Source organism: Styela clava, chromosome 4 (genome assembly GCF_964204865.1).
Source record: "Styela clava chromosome 4, kaStyClav1.hap1.2, whole genome shotgun sequence".
Lineage (NCBI taxonomy): Eukaryota > Metazoa > Chordata > Ascidiacea > Stolidobranchia > Styelidae > Styela > Styela clava.
Window position 1 is genome coordinate 23,336,423 of NC_135253.1, and position 25,392 is coordinate 23,361,814.

Genomic DNA, 25,392 nt, shown 5'->3' on the forward strand with positions numbered 1-25,392 from the left:
AATTTTGGCATATTGAAGGCCTATACTCACTTGGGTCAAAAATTAAAGAAATAAATCCAAGCCTTTACAGCAACTTGATGCCGCACAGAAACACAACCCCCACAACATGGAGAGAAATGCTGGACCTCTACCGTAAAATAGATCTCACACGGGATGTCTGGGAAACAGCAAGACACAAACACCTCTATCAGGAGCTTAAGAGCAAGGCACCTGAACAATACCAACAGATACCAACCATAAACTGGGAAGAAGTCCAGCTCTTTAGTAATACCTTGAGAAACAAGTTCACAAATGCGGAACGATTACTATCCTACCGCATAGTCCGTGAAGGATACATCTTCGGCGACCGCATGCGGGGAATGTCCCTAAGATTCGACCAAACCGGAGTGCTAAAGATATTGAACTGTAAATTCTGCAAAACCCCTTCCGACAACACGAAGCATCTTATCCAACACTGCAATAAAACTGACTATTATATTGGAAAAACTGTAAACTTTATTAGCGACATATTACGTACCCCCATAAAAATCAACAGAGAGCAAATATTTTACAACAGTTATGGTGGCCCACACCAGATAGCAGTAACTAAATGCTTCGTCCTTTTAAAGAAGAATATAATTGGAACAAAAATCAAACTAGACATACAAAACAAATACCTGGCCCCAACCGATGATAAAATAATTCAAAAAACAATAGACAAATTTGCAGAATTTCTAATTACAATGGAATACAAACATACGGACATACAGTTTCTTGGCTTTCCAGCAAATTGGAAAGCAATCTTAAGTGGGTATTTAAATATGTGACACGATGCTTGAAAAGAACTTTACCACCCAAAGAGGTCGCCCTACCTACATTCACCATAAAAGGGAGCTTAAACCTGGTAATACCATCCTCAAATTTTCGCGGAAATGATGAATCGGAAGCTTCACGGTGGATGTCATGCTGGATACGTGTTACACGCCTCGCAGTATGTACGGAAGCCGGGGGTGGCGGAAGTTGAGCTGTGTTAAACACGGCATTGACGGAAGCCCTGGGCAGACGTCCTGCTATTTGGCACATAGCATGTTACTGATGCTCGGGGCAGAAGTCTTTGCCTTGCAATACATAGCCGATACGGAAGCCGCCTTAATGTATGACCGCTGCTTACGCAGTGGCATGCTTATGTAGCGTAATACCGATATGACTCGGATATGACGTGTCTTTGAGACACTGATCCGAGATTGGAAAAACTCTGATCCGTAATAAAAAAAAAAAAAAAAAAAAAAAAAAAAAAAAAAAAAAAAACTAGAGCCCGAGCTATTGCTCGTTATTTTATACTGCACATTCCAGATCGAAGTGGTTCGCGCTAACTCCTTCGTGACTTCTTATTCTCGCTAGTACGAGACTTCTCGCGAAGTGAACGAGATAACAACGCGACGTGATACATCCTTTGTTGTCGCCGACTGACTTCTGCTCCCTTAGATTGTTGTCTTACATACATACATGTCTTGTTGGAATAGATTGTGCAACCGAATGGGCTACAAACCAGTGACTATCATTATTCGCTGTATAATTAAGGTAAGTTCTGGAGCCGCGGCTCGTTATTTAATATCGCACTCTTCGGTTGGAAGAAAACGCGTTCATTTTGTCCACGTTAACCCTTTCGTGACTTGACCTGTCAAAAAACCTTTCCGTGGGACCAACGAGTTAACCCGCGCAGGGTGCACTTCGTTTGATGGTTGCCGACATCGCGGCGAGTCAGGTTTCTGCGTTACTCGCTGTGTATGTCCAGACTGCTCGTCCAAGAACTTCAAATCTTGTGAGCATAGACTGTGCAGCCGAATGAGTCTCAAAGCAATGGCTATCATTATTCGCTATTTGATTAAGGTAAGCTAGCGCCCGAGCTGCGGTTCGGTATTTTTTATTGCATTTTCCATACTCCAATTCGTAGAATATTTCAATTCGTTCGTCCTAACCCTCTCTTATCTTTTGGCTTTGCGCGAGACACACCGCGGGCGGGCCTCGTTTGTTGTCGCCGACTTCTGCTTCTCGTTTTAGTATTCATTCGTACGCTTTGGCATAGATCGTGCAACCGAATGGGCTTCAAAATATTGGAAATCATTATTGCTGTTTTGATTAAGGTAACCCCTCACCGGGTTAGGCCCTCGACAGCAACGAAGCAAGAAGAAAAGGAGGAAGAAGATGAACTACGCCGAAGCCGCCTCAACAACGCCTACACCTACAAGCGAAGAAACGACTGCACCGACTACACGACCTCGCACTCTGTTCCTGACAACCACCAAAGACCTGGACTTCCCTCGACTGTTCGACATCCTGAAGACCGACTCAGCGTCCCGCAACTATGTCGACAACATCACGGGACTGTTCGAGGGAAGAAAAGGTCAGTGGATTTGTACTTTTGCCGCCACCGACGAACCCAACTCTAGCTGTCGCGAGCAATTTATGCACGACACAAAGGGTGAAATAAGAGTTTCAGACGGTACTATTACGGTTTCGCTGCCTACCGAAGCACCAATCCGAATATCCATTCGGGGGATACCGGGTGAAACTTCCTACAACAAGGCCGTGTCGACAATCGAACGACTGCAGTGCGGAAAAGTCCGGAATGCCACCAGAAACTGGTACAGAGGTACGTCCATTTATAACGGATACACTTCCTTTTTTATTGAAAATTTTAAAAAGGACAGGTTACCAGATTACTTGGTCATTGACGGGAAAAGCTGCAAAACTTACCTGCCCAGGGAATTATATGTGCCAACCTGTGGTAGGTGTTTGAAATCCGGTCACAACTTCACCGAATGCGAAAGCGAACCAGTCTGTCGCTACTGCAAACAACCGGGCCATCTTTTAAAAGAGTGTCCATCCAGAAGGAAAGAATTTCCATCAATTTCCGGCTCTACATGGACCCTTCCACGACGTAGAAAACAGCTATCAGAAAACCCACCTCATTTGGAACAACCAAGTAATCAAAATGCTTCACAACCTGCAACAGTATCGGATTTACAAAATGCCTCACAACCTGGACTAATTTCGGATTTACAAAGCGCTTCACAACCTGGACTAAATTCGGATTTACAAAATGCTACACAACCTGGACAGGTTTCGGAATTACAAGTCAACCAAAATGCCGTACAACCTACACTACAAACTACAAAACCGGATATACCAGTCGATCAAATGGATTTACAACCTGAATCGACCATTCTTGGACATACTCCGCATGACAACAGGATTGATCCAACCTCGGATGTAATCGAATTTTCTTCCTCCACCGATTCAACCGACTTAAAAGAAATTAGTAATTGGTCGGAGTGCGAGGATGTGGGAAGCGTTATAAGCCCTCTGTTAACACCGCCGAGTCAGCCGCAACTCAAACAAACAAGGCAATCGTCAAGACTAAAACAATCATCGACGATTGGAAACACCCCTTTTCATCCTCCATCGAAAGGCAACCCTTATGTAAGAGTGATGGTGCACAACATCCAGCCACCGGACTTAACAACATCTTCCGTTTTTTCTACTACACCTGATGAAATATCTTCCGCACCGGCTAATCTAGAATACAACCAATCAAAATCCAAAACCGTGGACTTACCTGAACCAAATCTCGACAATTCGGATTATGCTAATAAAAGAAGCCGTGAAGAAACGTCATCAGACTCGTCATTTTCGACCACTTTGGAATTTAGACTTGTTGGCAAAAAGAAAAAATAGTGGTAAGTTAATTCGGACCCCACAAATCAAAATTCTGTAACCTGGACATTTAATTCGGCCTTTAAACATCGACCGTAAAACAAACTGCCCAGTTGATGGCATAAAACTCAACTTGATAATACCATCCCACTTATAGCGGATGTGATGAATGGAAGACTACCCCTTCATGTGGTATATAAAATGGTGATCTCTATGGCAAAGAGAAGGGATCCATATAACTTCCGTCGGCATAGTCTGGGTATGAAGGCAATTGGGCTGGATTCCAGACTTTGTCGTTCTGATCCGTAAAAAAAAAAAAAAAAAAAAAAAAAAAAAAAAAAAAAAAAAAAAAAAAAAAAAAAAAAAAAAAAAAAAAAGTAAGCTAGAGCCCGAGCTATTGCTCGTTATTTTATACTGCACATTCCAGATCGAAGTGGTTCGCGCTAACTCCTTCGTGACTTCTTATTCTCGCTAGTACGAGACTTCTCGCGAAGTGAACGAGATAACAACGCGACGTGATACATCCTTTGTTGTCGCCGACTGACTTCTGCTCCCTTAGATTGTTGTCTTACATACATACATGTCTTGTTGGAATAGATTGTGCAACCGAATGGGCTACAAACCAGTGACTATCATTATTCGCTGTATATTTAAGGTAAGTTCTGGAGCCGTCCTCGGTTCTCGGAGCTTTACCTAAACAGCCGGAGAAAATCAACACAAATAAGCAAAGAAATATGGATTATTCAGCAGCCGTCACTTCAACTCCTGCTAGTGAAGACTCAACCACGGAAACAAGAAATGCCAGACCGAGATCTTTATTTATGAAAACCAACCTGGATCTGGATTTTACCAAACTAATGGATATACTACGAGAAAGCGATAGTACACAGGAATATGTTAAACATATCAAAGGACTATATGAAAGCCGAAAAGGATTATGGATTATTACATTTGCTGCCACTGAAAATCAAAATACTAGCTGCAGAGAGGAATTTCTAAATGCAACCAATGGAGAAATGAGAGTTGATGACTCTCTAATCTCCATAACTTTGCCCAGTGGAGCCCCAGTACGGATCTCAATAAAAGAAATTCCTGAAGAAGCATCGTACGCTAAAGTTGCCACAATAATCAATCAACTGGGCTGTGGCAAAGTTCGAAATGCAATTAGAAACTGGCACAGAGGTACCGCTGTCTACAATGGTTTTACATCTTTCTTGATAGAAGACTTTAAGAAAGACAAATTACCAGACTTTCTTATGATAAACGGGATAAGATGTAAGACCTATCTCCCCCGAGAGATGTATATTCCAACATGTGGGCGGTGCTTAGAAAGTGGACACACTTTCATAAACTGCGAAAAAGAGGCAGTATGCCGTTATTGCAAGGAGTCGGGGCACATAAGAAAAAACTGTAAACAAAGGGCGATGGACTACCCAACGCCCTCAAACCCGATTCAAGCATGGGCCATGCCTAGACAAAGAAGACCGCAATTAAACAAAGTGACGCATACACCTCGTAAAACTATAGAACAAAGTAATAAAACACCCAGGAAAACAAACAACATGGAAGACAAAACAGTCGACAACACAGGAAAAGTAATTAATTATAATGAAGACCAATCAACCGAAAAACAAACATCGGAAGACCCTATAATTGAGGTAGCCCAAAATGACACGGTATGCGAGTTTTCCTCGTCTGCCTCTGATTTGCACAATACAAAAGAGCTAAGCGATTGGTCTGTGTGTGAGGATGTCTTAAGTCCACTAAATTCTCCTCAGGAAAACCTACAACCTGAAACACCACCAAAAGACGACGTACAACCTGAACCCCCATCGAATAGAGTCCAGCAAAAGAAACAAAATAAACCAGTTGGTCTAAGATCCACCTCTACAATTGGAAATACACCGTACCACCCTAAATCAAAAGGACTCCCTCATGTCAAAGTTATGGTTCACAATATCGAATACCCGGACTCATTAAATTCATCGGTATTTTCAGATACCCCAAGAGAAGTTTTATCGGCCCCAGCTGGTTTGGAATCTAAAGAAAACTCTGATCTATCCGAAATAGCATTTGATAATTTAGAATATACAAATAAAAGAAACAGAGAGGATACCTCCTCATCTGAAACCTCCGAAACAACCAGAAAAGAAAAAAACAACAGAGCACCAGGCAAGAAAAAGAACACAATGGGCACGTGACCTGGGATCAGAGACGTCAACACTTGCAATTCTGGTAGGAAGAAAGGAAAGATATGTGAGTAGAAATTGATTTTTCACTCGATAAATCTAAACCAACACGTTCTAGTGTTGTATTTTCTAAAATTATATAATAATGGATAGATCACGAGTCATAAATAATTTTACCACAACCAGGAGCTTACATCTTTCGGCCCCCTATATAAATCAATATGGCTAAGTATAAGATTGTCTCCCTGAACGCAAATGGTGTTCAACATCACCTGAATAATATTGATAGATTTCTTAAACGAGAAAAGCCGGAAGTTATATGTGTTCAGGAAGCACATAGGGTCGACAAGGATGTTATATCGCAATGGGCAAGTGATCTAGGATACGATGCCTACTTTAACACATTAGACAAAATGGAGAAACATTATACTAATTTCAGACACGGAACCCTAATCTTGGCCAAACATACTAATTCGACTCAGCAGACGGCATACACCGTGCACATCAAACATCGATGTGACAGCCTAGAAATTGAAATAGATCAAAGAACAGTGAAGATTATTAATATTTATGCCCCTGCTCAAAACGGTCCACTTAAAACTGATTTTTACAAACTTTTGACGAGTATTATAGGATTCTATTGTGACTCTACTCAACTACTTCTGGTTGGGGACTTTAACAATGCTCTGGAATCGGTAGACGTCTCGAACACTAATAACTTTAAGTTGCGCCCCCCAGAGAAAATTTTTAAAAATTTCATCCAGTGTAACAATCTCATAGATACCTTTAGAAATAAATACCCTAAAAAGCAGATCTTCACTTTCTATTTTCATTCCAATGGCAGAAGGATAGACCGAATATATAATTCAACCGATTTGGACAGCATTATTTCGACAATAGCACACGTACCCAATACCGTATCGGATCACCTATTATGTCCGGTAGTAACCCTGACACAAATGAAAAAAGTTAGATGGGGCAGGGGATCGTGGCGAAATAATGTCAAGCTATATCGTGATCCGACCTTTAATGACGTCATAAAAAACACCTACCAAGCCGCGACCTTTGGCCTATATAATTTTGATACCCTACAAGAATGGTGGGATGATGTAAAATCCAAAATTAAAAAACAGTCCATAGCATATTCAATAAATTTGGCCCGAAATAAAAGAAATGAAACCACATTAGTTCGAAAAACGCTCCTAGAACTAATAAACGAAGGAAAACAAGAAAATGCCGTGAAAATCGTTGAATTGAAAATGCGACTTAGGGCCGTTGAAGAAGAACAAAATGCGCGGGACACACTAATAGCAAAAATGAAAGATCTAGAAGACGGCGAAAAACCAACATCAACCTTCTATGAAAGAATAAGAAAAAGAGCAAAAAAGACTACCATTGACAAATTAGAGACCGACAACCAAACTGTGGCAACCGATCAGGACGAGATTCTAACAACAGTCGAGAGCTTCTACACAAACTTATGGGGGAAGAAGAGTGACATACAAGAATCAAGCCAAGATTATTACATATCGATAATGAGCCGAACAAAAATAGCAGATGAGGAAAACACCACTTTGGAGAGTCCTATAACAGAAGATGAGATTTACAATGCAATCAAATACATGCCCGACAATAAATCACCAGGTCTCGATGGCTTGACTAAGGAGTTCTACATTACATTTTGGAACATGATCAAAAAGAACTTCACCCTATTAATTAACAACATCTTTCATTTCGGCCAACTTCCAAATTCTGCAAAAACAGCCAAAGTTAAACTAATCTATAAAAAAGGCAAAGAAACTTTACTCAAAAATTGGCGACCGATAACTACATTAAACACCGACTACAAAATAATATCTAGAATTCTGGTGAAACGGCTTGAATCGATATTAAATAACGTTATCAGCAAAACGCAAAAATGCTCACTCCCCCTAAGGAGCATGGAAGATGTCCATTACAATACCGACGCAATTGCCAGGTATTGTAAAATGAACAATATACCCGGAACATTAATTTTAATAGATAACTTAAAAGCTTTTGACAGGGTCAATCATGGTTTTTTGTTTAAAATATTGCACCAAATTGGAATAAGCAATAAGGCATTCAAAGTAATAAAAAGCATGTATACCGGAGTAAAAAGTAAGGTAGACGTAAATGGTAGGTTATCCAAAGCAATAGAAATCCGACGGGGAATTAGGCAAGGATGCCCGCTCAGCATGATGCTATACGCTTTAAGTACGGAACCATTCGCCAGATCGATAATTTTTAACAGTAACATACACGGGATAAAATTAGGAACTTTCGAACATAAACTTGACCAATATGCAGACGACACTACCTTTGCAGTTCGGGATAATACATCAATTAATGAAATCTTTAAGGAATTACATCGATTCGAAACGGCGACTGGACAGAAAACCAATATAGAAAAGACGCAAATACTCTGCCTGACAAGATCTTCTTACAAATCAACCTACAATTCGCCATACCAAACATATATAAAACATAACACCAAAATACTAGGAATACACTTCGGAAACAAAGGAATGGATAAAATCTGGCAGGAACTGGAGAACAAAATAATTCGAACACTGAACTATGTAAAACTACGCAATCTTACTTGGCATGGCAAACAAATTATTATAAACTCTCTAATAATGTCCATAGTAATATTTCATGCAAGAGTTAAGCCAATACCCCCCAAAACAGTAAATAAAATTCAAGGTGCCTGTTTTAAATTTTTATGGAGTCCCGCAAAGGTCGAGGCGATTGGTAGGAAAACATTGCAAAGAATGCGTAGCGAAGGGGGTTTCAACATGATAGACCTGAATGCAAAAATCAAAGCATGCCTAGTAGAGAAAATGCGTGTACTTGCACTGGGCGGACCCCTAACCCAATTCTGGCATCTAGAGGCGCTATATGCCTTGGGCTCCAGGATCAGATTGGTAAATAGGGATCTATATACAAATTCGATGCCCCATAGCCCCACAGTCCCAAAACAATGGAAACACATCCTCGATACCTTTAAAAAATTGGACTTTACGAAAAATGATTGGGACTTAGCGAGACATAAAAATATCTACCATAAACTCAAGGCAATAGACTCAAATCAACAACAACTGGATCTGAATTGGGAAGAAATTCACTTACTCACGAAAACATATCGGACTAAATTCACCAACACAGAAAGGGTTCTCTCGTACCGGATAGCCATAGATGGTTACATATTCGGAGACAGAATGCGGAATATGGGGCTTCGCTACAAAACATCGGGCTACCTTAGAATAATGAACTGCAAATTCTGCCAAAAATCAATGGACAATACAAAACATATCTTTCTATCATGTGATAAAGTAGCCAATTATATTTCGGGAATCACCGGAGTACTGAACCAAATTTGCAATAACGATATTAAAATAACTCGAGAAGAAATAATGTATAATGGATACCAAGGACCCCAGCAACTACTTGTAACAAAATGTTCAGTAATAATGAAGGACACCATAATAAAAGAAAAAATAAAGTTGGATATACAAGATAAATACTTCGACCCCAAGGAAGACACAATTCTGGCCAAAACAATTAAAAACCTCACGGACTTCATTACTCTCATGGACCATAAATTCGGCAACACTCACTTTCTGGGAATAACTGAAAATTGGAAAATAATTTTAAACGGGTATCTATGAAACTGATAACTTTCTTCGTTTTAACAAAGTAAAATTACGAACAAACTCAACAACCATAAATGGTAGCCCAATAATAACGACAAAACCCGCAGAAAAACACGATTTTAACCTCGATAATACCATCCACAACTTTCCACGGAAATGATGAATCGGAAGCTTCACGGTGGATGTCAGTCTGTGTGCGTGTTACACGTCCACACAGGTTGTACGGAAGCCGGGGGTGGCGGAAGTTGAGCTGTGCTAAGCATGGCATTGACAGAAGCCCTGGGCAGACGTGCTGCTATTTGGCACATAGCATGTACTGATGCCCGGGGCCGAAGTCTTTGCCTCGCAATGCATAGTGAATACCAAAGCCGCCTTATCGATATGACCGCTGCTTACGCAGTGGCATGCTTATGGAGCGTAATACCGATATGACTCGGATATGACGTGTCTTTATGACACTGATCCGAGACTGGAAAAACTCTGATCCGTAAGAAAAAAAAAAAAAAAAAAAAAAAAAAAAAAAAAAAAAAATTCTGGAGCCGCGGCTCGTTATTTAATATCGCACTCTTCGGTTGGAAGAAAACGCGTTCATTTGTCCACGTTAACCCTTTCGTGACTTGACCTGTCAAAAAACCTTTCCGTGGGACCAACGAGTTAACCCGCGCAGGTGCACTTCGTTTGATGGTTGCCGACATCGCGGCGAGTCAGGTTTCTGCGTTACTCGCTGTGTATGTCCAGACTGCTCGTCCAAGAACTTCAAATCTTGTGAGCATAGACTGTGCAGCCGAATGAGTCTCAAAGCAATGGCTATCATTATTCGCTATTTGATTAAGGTAAGCTAGCGCCCGAGCTGCGGTTCGGTATTTTTTATTGCATTTTCCATACTCCAATTCGTAGAATATTTCAATTCGTTCGTCCTAACCCTCTCTTATCTTTTGGCTTTGCGCGAGACACACCGCGGGCGGGCCTCGTTTGTTGTCGCCGACTTCTGCTTCTCGTTTTAGTATTCATTCGTACGCTTTGGCATAGATCGTGCAACCGAATGGGCTTCAAAATATTGGAAATCATTATTGCTGTTTTGATTAAGGTAAGCTAGAGCCCGAGCTATTGCTCGTTATTTTATACTGCACATTCCAGATCGAAGTGGTTCGCGCTAACTCCTTCGTGACTTCTTATTCTCGCTAGTACGAGACTTCTCGCGAAGTGAACGAGATAACAACGCGACGTGATACATCCTTTGTTGTCGCCGACTGACTTCTGCTCCCTTAGATTGTTGTCTTACATACATACATGTCTTGTTGGAATAGATTGTGCAACCGAATGGGCTACAAACCAGTGACTATCATTATTCGCTGTATAATTAAGGTAAGCTAGAGCCTTATTGATCAACAGCACGGAGCGTCTGGTAGTTTTTTCTGCCATTCCGCGGCTTTTGCCAGCCCGCTCCGAACTAGGTGTATTGGGAGTGGCCTCTCCCCCTTCGGGAATTTCTTAGAGGCCACCCCGGCGTTTCCGTAACGGTTTTTATATATTAAACCGTTACCGCTTTTGTTTGTTGCTCTGTTAGTTTATAAACTTCTGTTAGTTAATAGCCCTAATTTCTACTACTACCATAATATCTAGCTCGTTTTTATTATCCTTCAGTTAGTTTATTTGTAGTAGGTTTCCTGAACAACTCTTAGTTGAATAACATCTGGGGTTCCACATTTCTTCTATAGTTTCTCCGTAAAGTTCTTGATGTCTGCCAGGACACACCTGCCTCTCGGCAGTCAGAGTGTCTCTGGCAGACCGGCAACTGGACCATCTGACCCGCAGACCTCTTCTTCTTCGGCAGCCAAACCACTGTTCTCAAGTGTCGCAGCGTCGATTCCGAAGGTCGCGAACGTGAAGGGGATCGAAGTCCAACGTGGGGAGTCAATTGACGCCACAACATCGCAGGACATCCCCACTGTCGCCGCTTTCTACCAACTTTTTTCGTCGGTTGAGCAGCTTCGACCCTTCAGGTCACTTGTTGAAGGAGTGTTCCCAATTAGATCGGGAACTTGGAATATCACCTTCCAGGCGGCAGATGGGGGAAATCGTGACAAGTTCCTATCTATGATAGGAAACGAGCTTGATACCCCATCTGGCCGTATTAATTTTTCTTTGCCGCGTGGTTTGGGCACGCGCATTAGTGTGCGGAGTATCCCGACGGAGGCGACGATCGAGCAAATTACCACCATGCTCGACTCGCTGAAGTTCGGGAAGGTACGCCGCGTATACCGAATATACCTTAAAAATACAAAGGTATATAATGGCTACATTCAAGCCATTGTTGATGATTTCAACAGGAATAATTTTCCTGACTTTATCAACATAGCCGGTATGCGCTGTAAGACGTACCTCCCCGCGGAACTCTATGTAAAATCATGTTTAAACTGCTTCGCTACCGGGCATTTGGCCCGAGAGTGCATTAACCCCCCCTCTTGCCGCCTGTGCAAAAAAGCCGGGCATGTGCAGAGGGACTGCACCGACTTCCCCTCCATTCCATCTGGCAGGAGGTCTAGTGAAGCAGCACCACCGCAAATTAAATCTCTCGTACAATCTGTTTCTAAAACCTTGATGGGGAAGGCGAAATACACCTTCGCCAAGATCTCATCAAGTGCTCCAGCAACGCCTGTACGGAAAGAAAAGGAAAATAATAATTATAATAAGGAGAACTCTTCTAGTAAGACTGGTAATTTTCTCAGTCGGGTTACAGTTGATGTCCATCCTGTCCCGACCGAGATACACAATATTACCGACTCTCTAGAGTCGGAAAATATGGGAGATAAAATTAATAGGTTTTTAAATAATGGTAGTGGTCCTGGAAAGGACTCGGCTAACCTGGAAGAAAACAGCGACGATGATGAGAGCTCTCTGGAAGCTGACTTACTTAATATAGCCAAACTTACAAAGTGCTCGGAAGAAGAACACGTGTCTTTTCGCGAGAAGATACGCATTCATCGTAAATCCAAGGAGCCGGGTCCGGACTGGGACTACTCCAAAATTGAAAAGCCTTCGATTCTCAGGGACGAGAAGAGGGGACGCGAGAGCTCGTCTTCGGACGCGTCATCAGCTCTCCCCCCCCGTAAATCCCGGGGTCTTTCAGAACCATCGGCTGGTGAATAATAAACCATAGCTCCAAGTTTTCATAATCCCTCCTTTCTGTTTTTTCTATGCGGGTGGATTAACATCCACAATCACCATTTTGATTAATCGTACTATACCAACTGTGCGTAATTTATTGAGTGGTATACTATATAATTATTACCCAAATCTCTTTTAATGGATACTTTGAGTTTAGTTTCACTCAATGTTAACGGACTGAACTCAAATAGACACAGGTTGGGCCTCTGGATACGGAGACACCAACCTGGAATAATTTCCTTGCAACAAGTACACCGTTGCAAAAAAGACGAGATTGATTCCTGGGCAGCCGACCTGGGATACACCGCGCACCTCAATACCATCCACCATGAAGTCACCTCGATGAAATATTTCAGAGCTGGGACTGGAATTCTAGTTAAAAATAACATCCCCTGTACCATTCTATCGTACAAGGTTTTAATTCCATACAGGCTCGGCCGTCTGGACTTTTTTTTCAATAGTAGCATTACATGCTTAATGAATGCTTATGTCCCTTCGGTTCGGGGCTGTACCCAGACTGACTTCATGGTGAGGATGTGCGATGTGTTTCAGACCCTAGACCCCCTGGACCCACTGATAATTTTAGGGGATTTCAATGCCGTCTTGGATGAGCGTGATGTTCTAATTAAACAGAACTTCGGGCTCACCAAGGCGGAAAAAATACTTGGATCCTCTTTAAAATCTCTTAGTATGATTGATATCTTCCGCCAAAAACATCCGGCTGGTCAGGTATATACCTGCAAAGTAGATACACAGGCGCGTAGGATTGATCGAATTTATATCTCCGATCACTACGCGGCCTGTGTGAAAGATATCTATCATATAATAAATACAGCTTCAGATCACACCCTTGCTCCAGCCCTAGTCTTGAAATCCACCTTGAAAAAGGTGGATGGAAAGGCTAGACCGAAATCTTCAACGAAGATTAGATGGGGCAAGGGTGCCTGGAGAAATAACACCTCTTTGTATAGTGATCCAGAATATCGGGAAATAATAATTAATAGTTATAAAAATCTTGTTCACCGCATGGAAGAATTTTCATATATTCAAGATTGGTGGGATTTCACTAAAAATAGTATTAAAAAGAGTAGCATTGCTTTTTCCATCTATAAAGCAGATTTACATAGAAAGAAAAAGGACCATCTGGACTTTTTAATTAGAGATGGACAACATCATGCGGAAATATTAAATTTAAGAAAGGAACTTCTTCTTCACGAGACAAAAAAATTAGAATTTATCAAATTAAAAGCACGTATTCAAGGGATGGAAGAGGGTGAAGAGCCCACCAAAATCTTCTATCAGAAACTTAAAAAAAGAGATCAGGACACCATAATTACACAACTCAAGGATAAATTCGGACAAACTAAAGAAAAACCGGAGGAAATAATTAGTATAGTCCATGACTTTTATAAGGATCTCTGGGGAACCACATCAGATATTGATGTGGCAACTCAGGATGAACTTATAAAAGTCATGGAAACCACTCAGTTATCGAGTGATGATAACGGCCAAATTGAAAATGGAACTACTGAGGAAGAAGTCTTTTCTATAATAAAAAATATGGACAATGGCAAGTCGCCGGGTCTCGACGGCTTGTCTAAGGAATTTTACTTAGCGTTCTGGACCCTAATCAAAAAAGAACTCATAATTATAATTAATAACGTTTTATTTTCTGGCATACTGCCAGCATCATCAAAAGTAGCAAGAGTTAAATTAATTTATAAGAAATCCGACGCTCTAGATTTGAAAAATTGGCGTCCGATTTCAAATCTAAACGTCGATTATAAAATCATCACAAAACTTCTTTCTAGGCGCCTTTTAAATTCCTTCTCTGGCATAATTAGTCCGACCCAGAAAAGTACCATTCTGGGTCGGTCTATCTTTGATGTGCATTATAATATCACAAGTGCACTCAATTATGCCAAATACACTAATAGTCCGTATTTCATTGTTTCCATTGATAATCTCAAGGCGTTTGACATGGTTAATCATAATTATCTTTTGAGACTTCTCGAAAGCATTAACCTATGTCCAAGCGCCTTGAGATTGATAAAATCCATTTACACCGGCATTACCAGCATCATTGAGGTAAATGGGGCCTTCACCCAAAAAATTAACATACTGAGAGGCATCCGTCAAGGGTGTCCTCTTAGTATGTTACTCTACACCATCAATGTTGAGCCCCTCAGCCGATGTGTAATCAATAATAAATTAATAAAAGGTATTCGTATTGGTAATTTCACCCACAAATTGGATCAGTATGCGGACGACGCAACTTTTGTTGTGTCGGACGCATACTCGATTGATGCTATTTTCAATAACTTGGAGCTATTTCGTCTAGCCACAGGGCAGCGGATCAACAGAGAAAAAACCTCCATCCTCTGCACTAATGATAGGGCGAAGGAGATTCTATCTTTTTTCCCCTATCATAGGTACATAAAGGACCATATTAAAATCCTTGGAATCTACTTCGGTGAAAACCAAATTAATATAACTTGGAGCGAGAAGGTCTCCAAGATCGAACAAATAATTAATTTTAATCGGTCTAGATCCCTATCCTGGTACGGCAAGATCTTGGTTATCAATTCCTTGATCTTGTCGCAGGTTATTTTTAGCGCGAGGTCGGTCCCCATACCACCTCCTGTCATAAAATATATTGATCGCAAGATCTTCTCTTACCTCTGGATCTCTGAGCCTATGGAAGTATTGGGCCGGCGGATCCTCCGGAACGGTAAATCTATAGGTGGAATGGGTGTTCCCTGTCTTAACACCAAGATAGTTGCTTGCCAGGCTGAACGTTTCCAACAACTGGCCTCTCTTGTTAATCCCACACAATTGTGGCATAGAGAGGCCCAGTTCAGCCTTGGCAGTAAAATAATCCAGGTTAATCCTGGTTTGTTTAGCAACTCGATACCCCATTCCATCACCGTTCCGGAATCATGGCTGAAAGCCTTCAACACATTTCGTGTTTTGGGGGCTAAAGGCCATGATTGGGATTCTGCCGGTCTAGCTTCCATATATAGGACCCTCATGAGTGAAAGAGAAGAAACTCCTCCATCTAATATTAACTGGGAGCGTGTCCACCTTTTGGACCGCTCCCTCAGGATTCATTTTAGTAACCCCGAAAGGGAAATTTCTTTCAGGACCGTCCGAAACGGGTTCTTATTTGGACAACGTCGGGCGGGAACCGGTTTTAAATACCATAAATTAAATAACCGGTTGCTTAAACTTACTTGTAAGTTTTGTCGCCATGGAGTGGATAACACTCAACATCTCTTTTTAGAATGCAAGCCCTGCCTAAGTATGGCATCCGAATTATCCAGAATCTTAAATAAAATCTGTTCGAGTCCTGTAAGTGTGTGTATGGATGATATATTCTACAACACTTACAGTGATAACCATACTCTCAAGGTCTTTGTGATTAAAACAAAAAAGATTCTGGATAAGGAAGACCGCTATGCGAAGGAGGGCGACGCGAATAATATAATAAAATCAGTGATTACTGATTTTAACGAACATCTTCTGGCACGTGAGTTAAAGTATGGGGACGTGACCATTTATGATCTCGTTCCTAATTGGAAAGAGATTCTTTCTGGTTACGATTCCCATACATAAGTCTCGCGTGCCAATTATTATATTATCTAAATAATAGTATTGGGTGTCATAACAACCTGTCCTCATCTCGATTGCTACCTAGTAACTATATTACTTTGATAATAAGATCACCAGTTGAATAAAACTAGGTGTAATATAGTTATCATTAACATTAGGCAAACAAATAGTTAATAAAACGCCACATACACCTACCTACCTGGCAACCTTTATTATTATTATTATTATTATTTAATTTATACTCTTGATTATTTTTGTTATCTTCTTCTCTCTTTTATAGCCCTTTCCTCTCTATCATTTTCTTTCTAACTCTTTTCTTCGTCAATCTGACTCTTTTTCTTCCATATCTTACCTGCCTGGCCAAGACGGAATACTCGCCACTAGAGGGTTCAATGAGTGTGCATCAGGGTGCATTTCTCCGAACCCTCCCATGTGGCGGGAAATGTTTCGTCGAGGCCAGGCGTTCTGTTAATCTTTACCTTTTATTTTTCAGAAAAAGAAAGACCATCTAAAAGCCTCCCCTGCAACAAGTAAGTATAAAAAAGTAAGTATCGGTGGGTTGAGGCCTACTTTTAAAAAAAAAAAAAAAAAAAAAAAAAAATGAAAAAAAAAAAAAAAAAAAAAAAAAAAAAAAAAAAAGTAAGCTAGAGCCCTTGATCAACAGCACGGAGCGTCTGGTAGTCTTTTTCTGCCATTCAGCGGCTTTGCCAGCCCGCTCCGGTTTAGGTGTATTGGGAGTGGCCTCTCCCCCTTGGGAATTTCTTAGAGGCCACCCCTGGCGTTTCCGTAACGATTTTTTTCTTTGTTAATCGTTACCGCTTTGTTTTGTTATAACCCTCAGTTAGTTTATAGTCCTAAGTTCAACTACCTTCGTGAGCAGAATAGTTTTAATTAACATATAGTTGCTTCTTGTAGTTACTCTCTCTAATACTCGGTGTCAAAATATTTCTTCATGTCTGCCAGGACTCATCTGCCGTTAGGCACTGATGTCTCTGGCAGGCCGTCGACTACTACTGTTTCGCCAACCGTTCGGACTTCTTCAACGGCGCATGTGCCTCTTTTTTCAAAGATGGTCGCGTCTGTACCGAAGGTTGCTGGCGTGAAGGGACTAGAAGTGGAACGCAGCGATTCAGTGGACGCAGCTACATCACAAGACATCCCCACTGTTGCCGCGTTCTACGATCTATTTACATCAGTCGCCCAACTCCGCCCCTTCAAATCACTGGTGGAAGGCGTTTTTCCTATCAGACAGGGAATCTGGAATGTTACATTCAAGTCCGAAGGAGGTAAGATACGCGACAGGTTTTTATCAAGCCAAGCAAACCTGGTCGAGACTCCTTGTGGCAATATTAGGTTTTCCCTCCCACGTGGTCCTGGAACTCGAATTAGCATTCGCGGTATCCCGACTGAAGCGAAAGTGGAGCAATTAAAATCCATGCTCAACTCGTTGAAGTTCGGGGAAGTCCGCCGAGTTTTTAAAATAAACCTGAAGAACACCCAGGTCTACAACGGCTACATCCAAGCCATTGTTGACGACTTGGATGTTAATAAATTTCCTGATTTTATAATGGTAGGCGGCTTACGTTGCAAAACGTATCTCCCCGCCGAATTATATGTCAAATCCTGCCTCAATTGCTTTAAAACCGGGCACCTTGCTCGCGAGTGCACTGATCCACCATCGTGCCGACTTTGTAAAAAGTCTGGCCACTTGCAGAAAGATTGCCCGGAATATCCTTCCATACCATCTGGAAAGCAGCAAAGCGAGGCTGTGATACGCGAATCTTCTGTCAAACCGCGCGATAATACACCTGAATTAACACCATCCAGACCCTTGGTGAGGACCTCCAGATACAGCTTCTCTAAGGTCCCATCAAGTGTTCCAGTTGCACATGTTCAGGTAGATAAGCAAGCCGGTTCAAGGAAATCTCCTGCTAAAAGTAATAGTAATAAATATTCCAGTCGGGTTACAGTCGATATACATCCTGTCCCGACTGGTGTTGTAGAAATATCGGATTCCCTAGAATCTGAACAAACAGGAAACAATAATAATAGATCTGAAAATAATAGCGTTCCAGTATCGGAGCCGGAAAAATCGGAGGATAACATAGAGGATGAAATTGATACATCTAGCGAGAAGGCGAGTACTCTGGAAGTTGGTATCCTTGATACCGCTGAATTTTCAGAGAGCTCTGATGATAACCACGAATACTTTCGTAAAAAACTTCGTGGTCATCAGAAACCGAAAGAGCCGGGCCCGGACTGGAACTTCTCTAACATCGAGGAACCATCTGGCTTTAGGGATGAGAAGAGGGGACGGGAGAGCACGGCGTCAGACGTCTCTTCAGCTCTCCCCCCCAGAAAATCCCGGATTTTTTCAGAATCACCTACCGGTGATAATAATAAATAGTATAGTTCCTTAGATCCTTCCATTTCTCCATCACTCCTCTATATTGGTGGATTACCATCCATCTTAACTTTTTCTATAATATATGTACGATGGTACTTTTTTTAATTTTTTTATCATCTCCAGTACATATTGTTATAGTAATTCTCATAATATTGATGATAGGACCCTTTTATCCACCTTCCTCCGATGGCTACCCTGAGTATTGCTTCAATTAATGTTAATGGGCTCAGCTCAGGCAGACCCAGGCTGAATCTCTGGTTACAGAGACATCAGCCTGGGATTCTAGCCATTCAACAAGTACATCGTTGCAAGAAGGACGATATTGGATCCTGGGCCATGAGGATGGGATACACAGCCTACCTTAATACGATCCCCCATGAAGTCACCTCTATGAAATATTTTAGAGCTGGGACGGGAATTCTTGTAAAAAATAACATCCCTTGTACTGTTGTTGCGTACAAGGTTTTGATTCCCCACAGACTCGACCGACTGGACTTTTTATATAATAATAGCATAATCTCTTTGTTTAATGCGTACGTCCCGTCGGTTCGAGGCTGTACCCAGACTGACTTCATGGTGAGGATGTGCGGTGTGTTCCAGACTCTGGACCCCATGGATCCAATAATAATCTTAGGTGATTTTAATGCTGTCCTGGATGAGCGTGATGTTCTTATTAAACAGAACTTCAGGCTCACCAGGGCAGAAAAAATATTGGGTACTTCCTTAAAGGCTACAGGGATGGTGGATATCTTCCGCCGGAAACATCCGACTGGCCAGGTCTATACATGTAAAGTAGACACACAGGCGCGTAGGATCGATCGAATATATATTTCTGATCACTACGCGTCCTGTGTGAAAGATATCCACCATCTGATGAACACTGTCTCCGATCACACCCTTGTCCCTGTCTTAGTTTTAGTATCTTCTTCGAAGATATATAGGGGCAAGGGTGTGCCAAAATCTTCCACAAAGATAAGGTGGGGCAGAGGTGCCTGGAGGAATAACACCTCCCTCTATCAGGACCCTGTCTACATCAATATTATTAAAAACTGTTATAAAAGATTAGTTCACCATTTAGAGGATTTCTCACTGATACAGCAATGGTGGGATCATGTAAAAAATAGCATAAGAAAAACAACCACTGCATATTCCATCTTTAAAGTAGCGGAAAATAAAAAGAAAAGTGATATGTTGCAATATTTAATAAGAGATGGTCAAGACCTTAATGAAATAATTAAAATTAGAGCTGAACTTCTTCTTCTACAAGAACAGAGATTAGATTATATTAAGTTAAAAGCCCGTATCTTTGATACTGAAGAGGGCGAGGCACCATCTAAAATTTTCTATCAAAAATTGAAACAGCGGGACCAGGATTCAACTATCATTCAATTAAAGGATAAATTTGGTAATATAAAAGATAATCGCGACGACGTAATTCAAATAGTCCATGACTTCTATGGGGATTTGTGGGGAACCACCTCAAATATTGACGTGGCAACTCAAAATATTCTTATAAAAACCATGGAATCTACCCAAATTACTATGGAAGAAAACATTCAGATTGAATCCTGGACAAATGAAGAGGAAGTTTTAGATATAATAACCGGTATGGAGAACAGCAAGTCGCCGGGTCTCGACGGCTTGGCGAAGGAGTTTTATGTTACGTTCTGGGCCCTAATTAAAAATGAATTCCTCATTCTACTCAACAATATTTTGTTTTCTGGTATTCTGCCAGAATCGTCCAAAAAGGCTCGTGTAAAGTTAATTTATAAAAAAGCCGACGCTTTAAGTTTGAAAAATTGGCGCCCCATTTCAAACTTAAACGTCGACTATAAGGTCATCACCAAACTTTTAACCCAGCGTTTAATAACTCCGTTTTCTCGAATAATAAGCACGACCCAGAAGAGTACTCTTCAAGGTCGCTCCATATTTGATGTGCACTACAACATCAACAGTGCCTTCAATTATGCAAATAATACCAATAGCCCTCATTTTCTTATTTCCATAGATAATCTCAAGGCATTTGACATGGTTCATCATAATTATCTCTTGAGACTCCTCGAGACAATCAACCTAGGGTCAAATGCCTTGAGACTTATTAAATCACTGTATAATAATATAACAAGCGTTATAGAGGTCAATGGGGCGTTTACCCGCGAAATCAGCATACTCAGGGGTATCCGTCAAGGATGTCCTCTGAGTATGCTGCTTTATACCATCAACGTGGAGCCCCTTAGCCGACTTATAACGAGTAACACCACAATAAAAGGAATCAGAATCGGTAATTTCACCCACAAGCTCGATCAGTATGCGGACGACACAAACTTTATTGTGTCGGACGTATACTCTATCGAGGCTATTTTTCAGGAACTTGAATTTTTTCGTATGGCCACCGGTCAGATGATTAATAAATCTAAAACCACCATCCTTTGTATGAACGATAGGGCAAAGGAAATAATTTCTTTCTTTCCCTATAGTGAGTTTATCAAAGATCAAGTTAAAATCTTGGGCATTCACTTTGGGAAAAACCGTGTCAATCTCACTTGGAGTGAAAAGATCTCCAAGATAGAAAAGATCATCAATTTTAATAGATCCCGTTCTTTATCTTGGTACGGCAAGATCTTGGTGATTAATTCCCTAATCTTGTCGCAAGTTCTTTTTAGTGCAAGGTCGGTCTCTGTACCGCGTCACATTATAAAATATATAGATAGGAAAATTTTTTCCTTTCTCTGGACCTCTGAGCCAATGGAAGTTTTAGGCAGGCGAATCCTCCGGAACGAGAAATCAATCGGTGGGATGGGTGTTCCTTGTACGAACACCAAAGTAGTTGCTTGCCAGGCTGAACGATTCCATCAACTGGCCTCCCTTATTAATCCCACACAATTGTGGCACAGGGAGGCCCAGTACAGCCTTGGCAGCAAAATAATCCAGGTTAACCCTGGATTATTTAGCAACTCCATCCCTAACTCCATTCTCGTTCCAGAATCTTGGCTGGGAGCTTTCAACACATTTTGTGTTCTGAAGGCTTCCGGCCTTGATTGGGATTCTGCTAGCCTAGCTTCCATTTATAGAACGCTCATGAGGGACAGGAAAGCACTTCCTCCAACTAATATAGATTGGCTACGTGTCCATCTTCTCGATCACTCCCTCCGGAGCCACTTTAGTAATAACGAGAGAGAAATCTCTTACAGGACCGCCCTGAACGGTTTCCTTTTTGGAAAGCGCAGGGCTGGTACAGGATTTAGATTTAATAAAACCAATAATAGGCTACTTAAACTTAACTGCAAATTTTGTAGACATGGAATAGACACTACTCAGCACATCTTTTTAGAGTGTAAGTTCTGCCTGAGCATGGCATCTGAATTATCCAAGATCTTGAATGATATCAGCTCGAGCCCTGTAAGTGTTTGCATGGATGACATTTTCTATAACACTTATAGTGGCAACAGCTCCCTTACGGTCCTTAAACTCTTCCAGATCTTTAAGGTCATTGTAATTAAAACTAAGAAGATCTTGGATAAGGAAGATTGCTATGCGAAGGCAGATCACTCTAGTAACATCATTAAATCAGTTATTTCTGATTTAAAACAACATTTGCTGGCACGCGAAATGAAATACGAGAATATCATAATATACAACCTAGTTCCAAATTGGAAAGAAATCCTCTCAGGATATGATTTCCAAACATAAATCATCTCGCGTGCCTGATAACTGCTGAGGTATAATGAACCAACATCTATAACCTACCTCCATTGCTACATAATGCTGTAGTACTCCTCCAATACTTATCCCAACCTAAATATTGTTAGTATAATAAAATCTGGGGTAACACAGGAACATGATAATTAATAAAGCGAATTATAACGCCACGCACCTAACTGGCTACTTTATTATCATTTAATTTATGATCTCACTTCTTTTTTATTATTAATTTCTTCACCCTTCTTTTATAACCCTTTCTCTCCATCATTTTCTTTCTAATCCCTTTACTTCGTCATTCTGACTCTTTCTCTTCTATTTCCTTTTTGCCTGGCCAAAACGAAATACTCGCCACTAGAGGGTTCAATGAGTGTGCATCAGGGTGCATTTCTCCGAACCCTCACATGTGGCGGGAAATATTTTGTGGCGGTCAGGCGTTCTGTTAACTGTCTCCTATATTTTTCAGAAAAAGAAAGACCATCTACAAGCCTCCCCTGCAACAAGTAAGTATTAAAAGGTAAGTACCGGTGGGTTGAGGCCTACCATAAAAAAAAAAAAAAAAAAAAAAATAAAAATAAAAATAAAAAAAAAAAAAAAAAAAAAAAAAAAAAGTAAGCTAGAGCCCGAGCTATTGCTCGTTATTTTATACTGCACATTCCAGATCGAAGTGGTTCGCGCTAACTCCTTCGTGACTTCTTATTCTCGCTAGTACGAGACTTCTCGCGAAGTGAACGAGATAACAACGCGACGTGATACATCCTTTGTTGTCGCCGACTGACTTCTGCTCCCTTAGATTGTTGTCTTACATACATACATGTCTTGTTGGAATAGATTGTGCAACCGAATGGGCTACAAACCAGTGACTATCATTATTCGCTGTATAATTAAGGTAAGTTCTGGAGCCGCGGCTCGTTATTTAATATCGCACTCTTCGGTTGGAAGAAAACGCGTTCATTTTGTCCACGTTAACCCTTTCGTGACTTGACCTGTCAAAAAACCTTTCCGTGGGACCAACGATTTAACCCGCGCAGGTGCACTTCGTTTGATGGTTGCCGACATCGCGGCGAGTCAGGTTTCTGCGTTACTCGCTGTGTATGTCCAGACTGCTCGTCCAAGAACTTCAAATCTTGTGAGCATAGACTGTGCAGCCGAATGAGTCTCAAAGCAATGGCTATCATTATTCGCTATTTGATTAAGGTAAGCTAGCGCCCGAGCTGCGGTTCGGTATTTTTTATTGCATTTTCCATACTCCAATTCGTAGAATATTTCAATTCGTTCGTCCTAACCCTCTCTTATCTTTTGGCTTTGCGCGAGACACACCGCGGGCGGGCCTCGTTTGTTGTCGCCGACTTCTGCTTCTCGTTTTAGTATTCATTCGTACGCTTTGGCATAGATCGTGCAACCGAATGGGCTTCAAAATATTGGAAATCATTATTGCTGTTTTGATTAAGGCAACCCCTCACCGGGTTAGGCCCTCGACAGCAACGAAGCAAGAAGAAAAAGAAGAAGAAGATGAACTACGCCGAAGCCGCCTCAACAACGCCTACACCTACAAGCGAAGAAACGACTGCACCGACTACACGACCTCGCACTCTGTTCCTGACAACCACCAAAGACCTGGACTTCCCTCGACTGTTCGACATCCTGAAGACCGACTCAGCGTCCCGCAACTATGTCGACAACATCACGGGACTGTTCGAGGGAAGGAAAGGTCAGTGGATTTGTACTTTTGCCGCCACCGACGAACCCAACTCTAGCTGTCGCGAGCAATTTATGCACGACACAAAGGGTGAAATAAGAGTTTCAGACGGTACTATCACGGTATCGCTGCCTACCGAAGCACCTGTCCGAATATCCATTCGAGGGATACCGGGTGAAACTTCCTACAGCAAGGCCGTGTCGACAATCGAACGACTGCAGTGCGGAAAAGTCCGGAATGCCACCAGAAACTGGTACAGAGGTACGTCCATTTATAACGGATACACTTCCTTTTTTATTGAAAATTTTAAAAAGGACAGGTTACCAGATTACTTGGTCATTGACGGGAAAAGCTGCAAAACTTACCTGCCCAGGGAATTATATGTGCCAACCTGTGGTAGGTGTTTGAAATCCGGTCACAACTTCACCGAATGCGAAAGCGAACCAGTCTGTCGCTACTGCAAACAACCGGGCCATCTTTTAAAAGAGTGTCCATCCAGAAGGAAAGAATTTCCATCAATTTCTGGCTCTACATGGACCCTTCCACGACGTCGAAAACAGCTATCAGAAAACCCACCTCATTTGGAACAACCAAGTAATCAAAATGCTTCACAACCTGCAACAGTATCGGATTTACAAAATGCTACACAGCCTGGACTAATTTCGGATTTACAAAACAACCAAAATGCCGTACAACCTACAAAACCGGATATACCAAACGATCAAATGGATTTACAACCTGAATCGACCACTCTTACTCCGCATGACAACAGGATTGATCCAACCTCGAATGTAATCGAATTTTCCTCTTCCACCGAATCAACCGACTTGAAAGAAATCAGCAACTGGTCGGAGTGCGAGGATGTGGGAAACGTTATAAGCCCTCTGTCAACACCGCCGAGTCAGCCGCAACTCAAACAAACAAGGCAATCTTCCAGACTCAAACAGTCATCGACGATTGGAAACACCCCGTTTCATCCTACATCCAAAGGCAACCCTTATGTAAAAGTGATGGTGCACAACATCCAGCCACCGGACTTAACAACATCTTCCGTCTTCTCCACTGCACCTGATGAAATATCCTCCGCACCGGCTAATCTAGAATACAACAAATCAAAAGCCAAAACCATGGACTTACCTGCCACAAATCTTGACAATTCGGATTATGCTATCAAAAGAAGCCGTGAAGAAACGTCATCAGACTCGTCATTTTCAACCACTTTAGAATTTAGACTTGTTGGCAAAAAGA

At 41.5% G+C, this 25,392-nt stretch overlaps 1 protein-coding gene across 1 annotated transcript in view; it reads left to right on the plus strand.

Annotated features, from left to right (window-relative positions):
• The first annotated feature begins 2,140 nt into the window (after positions 1–2,140).
• Positions 2,141–25,392, plus strand: part of LOC144422154 (uncharacterized) — a 63,454-nt gene continuing 40,202 nt past the window's right edge. Inside the window, exon 1 of the mRNA XM_078112002.1 lies at positions 2,141–4,073. Coding sequence (XP_077968128.1) covers positions 2,185–3,717 — 1,533 coding nt within the window. The 5' untranslated portion in view covers positions 2,141–2,184 and the 3' untranslated portion in view covers positions 3,718–4,073. The remainder of the gene's footprint in view (positions 4,074–25,392) is intronic.